The sequence below is a fragment of the Gossypium hirsutum genome, chromosome A06 (assembly GCF_007990345.1).
Source record: "Gossypium hirsutum isolate 1008001.06 chromosome A06, Gossypium_hirsutum_v2.1, whole genome shotgun sequence".
Taxonomy (NCBI): domain Eukaryota; kingdom Viridiplantae; phylum Streptophyta; class Magnoliopsida; order Malvales; family Malvaceae; genus Gossypium; species Gossypium hirsutum.
In genome coordinates, this window is record NC_053429.1 from 19622716 (window position 1) to 19627080 (window position 4365).

The window sequence follows — 4365 nt, forward strand, 5'->3', positions numbered from 1 at the left end:
CTTTCACATGATCTACTTGCATTCTCTACTTAATTGTGTCTTTGCAGCTTTTGACACTTTCTAAGTAGACATTAAAGCCTTAAATTACCCCCTTACTGTCCTTTTCTTTTGTGTCCCTTCTTTAATCTCAAAATTCCCTTGTTTTTCCCCTGTATAAATCTCTGTTTCCCCTGTTTTTGTTTTGTGTGAAACAAAGAAAAAAAAAACACCATGTATAGAAGAGAGAGCTCCGTGATAGATACTACGGTTCCTCAAAGAAGAAGAACCCCTTCTTTCTCTTCAACTCTTTTGGATGCAATTTATCGTTCCATCGATGAATCAAACGAGCCGACATTGTGCAATTACAGGGAAACCAAAACAACTAAGAAGCAGAGAAGTGGTTCCAGTCTTCGACGGGCTATTATGATTGAGGATTGGGTTGAAAAGCAGAGCAATCAGGACTCAGCATCGCATTTCAACTCCACTTCGACCTCCTCCGATTCTAGCAATGGCGCTATCTTCTCATCTTCCGAAGCCGAGTCGAGTTACAAACAGAAATCGAGAAGATCGAAACCGGACAAGAAGGACAATCAAGAGAAGGCCAAGAGAGAAGGAGGTGGTGGTGGGTTCAACAAAACAAAGCTGAAAGCATTGAAAATCTATGGTGAATTGAAGAAAGTGAAGCAACCCATTTCCCCTGGTGGTCGTATCACTAACTTCATAAACTCCATTTTCAATGCTAATGCCAAGAAAGTGAAGATGTGCTCTAATGGAGTTTCAGAGGATGTAAATTTCCTACGAAAATCAAAATCTTCAGCTTCATCACCCACTTCATTTTCCAGGTCTTGCTTGAGCAAAACACCTTCTTCAAGAGGTAATAACAATAACAAGTACAGTAATGGCAATAAAAGGTCAGTTAAATTTTGTCCAATTACTGTCATTTTGAATGAAGATTCCAGTCCTTGTGGCCATAAAAATATATACAGCGATGATCCCAGATTAATGTCCACCTCAACTGTTCAAAAGACTGTTAAAGAATCTGCAGGTAGCACCAGTAAAGCAAGTGATTATCTAAGGAGCTATCAAAGAAGAGGTATCGGGAAACTGGATTTGAGAGGCTTTATTGAAGATTATGATGATGAAGAAGATGACGACGACGATGATGGACTGAGTTGCTCGAGTTCGGATCTTTTCGAGTTGGATCATCTCATTGGAATTGGAAGGTATAGAGAGGAGCTGCCAGTGTATGAAACTACTAGACTGAAAACTAATCAAGCCATTGTTAATGGCTTCATAGTGTAACCTCATTTCTCTCTCTCTCTCGTTTCATCTTTCAAATTGTAATTATTGGCTTTGGGGGTTTCCAAATTGAAAATTCAAGTTATTTGAGTGACTATGATTCTCTATACCTTAGCTAAGCTTTGAAAATGGAAAAGAAAAAATCACTAAGATGGTGAAAATTACTAAAGCTTTAGAACAGTGGAGATCAATGTTATTCTTCACACAGTGATGAGTGAACCGTTAAAGCAATACAGAAAGTCGAAATAACAAAGAAAAAAAGTGAAAAAGGAAAGAAAAGCAGACACAAATCTTCACCCCACGAGAGAAGGGAGAAAGTGAAAACTCTTTGCTTTATTTAGCACATGGCCTCAACATCCCAACATAAATTAGTTCCCCCTTTAGGTCACAAAATTAAAAATAAAAAAATTTCCATCATTAAAATCATTTTCCCCATTTCTTCACATATATGATGAATTTCGATATTCGAAATTCAGATTGATCGGTAAAAGTATTTTACAGGTCCTTGTGTTGCAGAGTGTATGTTAAGTCTCTATACAAAAGCTTTGGACTGGCATTTATTTTAATATAAAGAGTAATGCCATTCCTTACTGGCAAATTTGGCATTGGCTTGAGTCGATTATCACATCAATGCTTAGATTTTGTTGGACAGATCCATGGCTATGACGTTGGAAATGGACCTTTAAATTTCTAAAACAGTCGACAAAAGAGACAGCTGATGCTTGACAGTTTTGCCAAAGCCAACTGTTGGAGTTGCCTAAATTCTGTCTTGACCTTGACCTTGTACTTGTACCATCAATTCATCATCACAAAACAGAGTGGAATCTCAAGGATTTTCTTTAAGAGTTGTTCTCAGGGATATCATTTCTTGATTAGGTGTGATTGGACCAACAACAGCTTAGATAAGATTACCGTTTTCGTTGTAGTTTTACCCTAGCATTAATAAGCTACATTTTGTACTCACATCACATACAGATTGATGTAAAACAAAGGGTTTCTGCAGTTTGATGTATTATATGGTGTGAATCATGCTTCAAACAGAAGAAAATTGCAATCTATGATTGAATGCTAATTGTTTGCAGACAAGTAGGGTCGCATAAGGAATCTCAGAAGTCAAAATATAGCAGGATCAGACATGAGATCCAAAAAAATCCAAACTAACTTTTGCAGTAAAGGAAAGAAAATTTTTCTAAAAGAAAAGTTAAAAAAGTTATGTGAGCTCCTTTGGGGGATGAAATGGGACAGTAGAGGCTGGGCACCGTAGTTGACTTTCTTACTAATTCTATCAATTACTGCCATACCAAAAGAAGAGAAAGAAAAAAATTGGAGAAAACCCAGAAAGTAAACAAAAAAAAAAAAAGGTCAAGTTTCCACTTGAGAATGGTGGGAAGATATTTATTTAAGACCAACACATGTCATCCTCAAGATGAGTTCCAAAATGGGCTTGCTTTGAAATGAAGATAAAAGAGATTCAACATAAATCTCTTTCAACAATATCATGTCTTAGCTATATTGTTCATTACACATTTGATCTTTTAAACTCCAAAATAATTGGCAAACTACTGTTGTAGATATCGAAGAAACAGGAATGTTATGGATGCTTAATTTTTGTAGTAAGAGAAAAAAAAAACAAATACCAATAATTAAGGAATAAAAATTAAGCTCCAGAAAATACAAGAAAACTCAATAATAGAGAGGAAAGAAAATCCAAATATAGATAATTTGCCAGTAAGTATAAGTGGAGCATGTTTCGCAACAACCAAACACAAATTCGTGGTACGTAACATAGTAGGTTACTTCCATGCTATTATAGCAAATGCATGTGAAGCAAGCAAAGCAATGCCATAGCCATTACCCCAATTGGTTCCAAAGGATAATAAGTAGTAGTACTGTTAGTTAAGCCAAGGACCACTGCCCAGCTATGTTAAACTTCATTCACCCTCCAATGCCTCTGCTTTTGTCTTAATAGATCCATGCATTTTTGGTCACTGACGTCTCCTATTGCTGGTTACTATTCTAGATATGGATGGCTATCCTTTGACCATTGCTACAATCCAGATACAAATTTCGTTATATTTGTATGATATTGAGACGTTAATAAATTTTGTTATTTGGCTTATCACGTGTTGGTATATGATCTATACTATATTTGGGTTATTTTCTTGTATCGCACGTCTAAAATTGTTACGTTTTGTTGATATAAAGAGATTAAAATGATTGGAATGTGGTTGCCAAGATAAGATTGGAAAGAGGATAAGCGTGGGAGAGAGTTGAGGATTTAATTATGGGTGAAGGTGTTTGTCTTTCTTTGAGTTCAAAAGTCTTAAGGGGATTCTCTCTTATGGTGCCACTTGCTTTTCTTATATTGGTTTCAAACTCCTTGTAAGTTAATTAGTTTATTGATGTCTTGTCATCATAGTAACTTATCTCAATGTTTTAATTGTAATGTCTAGAAGATGAATATACGTAATTTATAGAAAGTATTAGGGTTCATGAATTAGTTAAGTAGTTACAGTATAGGTACTCTAGTAATTTTGCTAAAACAACTTTGCAATTGAGCTGTTATATAGCAGTAGTTAAGAAATCAAGTGTATAAATGTAAGTTCATCCATATATATGAAAAACAAGAATGAATTTCAGTTTGCTTAATATCTTCTTTACCTTTTTTGAGTTTAAAAATCTTTTCATGGTATCATTCGCCTAAGTCCTAGGCATCATCTTCCGATGCATGCTATGGCAAATTCTGAAGAATATGTCACTGCTCCTCATGATCCACAGCCTGTTCCTTCGGTTCCACTTCCAGCACCATTGTTCAATGTTGAAACACTTAAGCTCGATGAGAGCAATTTCATTCAACGGCAACAACATGTAAAACTGATTATTGATGGGTACGAGCAAACTGAATTTGTGAATGGAACACTGCCGATTCCGTCACATTTTGTACCTGATCAAGAAGGAAAGTTAGTTCTCAGCTCTGAGTTTTCTTTGTTTCATCAACATGATAAATTACTGGTGTCGTGGTTGTTATCCACTATTAGCAGTCCGTTATTATCATGTTTTACAGGCATGACTACCGCAAATGATGTT

The 4365-nt window shown here is 35.8% G+C and overlaps 1 protein-coding gene across 1 annotated transcript; it reads left to right on the top strand.

Moving 5' to 3' along the window:
- Nucleotides 1-210: 210 nt before the first annotated feature.
- On the top strand, nt 211-1281 carry LOC107897704 (protein BIG GRAIN 1-like B). Its single transcript, XM_016823241.2, has one exon. The coding sequence runs from the start codon at nt 211-213 to the stop codon at nt 1279-1281; it is 1071 nt and encodes a 356-aa protein (XP_016678730.1).
- The last annotated feature ends 3084 nt before the right edge of the window (nt 1282-4365 follow it).

Excerpts from the sequence above, each read along its gene's own strand:
- LOC107897704 (XM_016823241.2), top strand. The coding sequence starts at position 211 with ATGTATAGAAGAGAGAGCTCCGTGATAGATACTACGGTTCCTCAAAGA.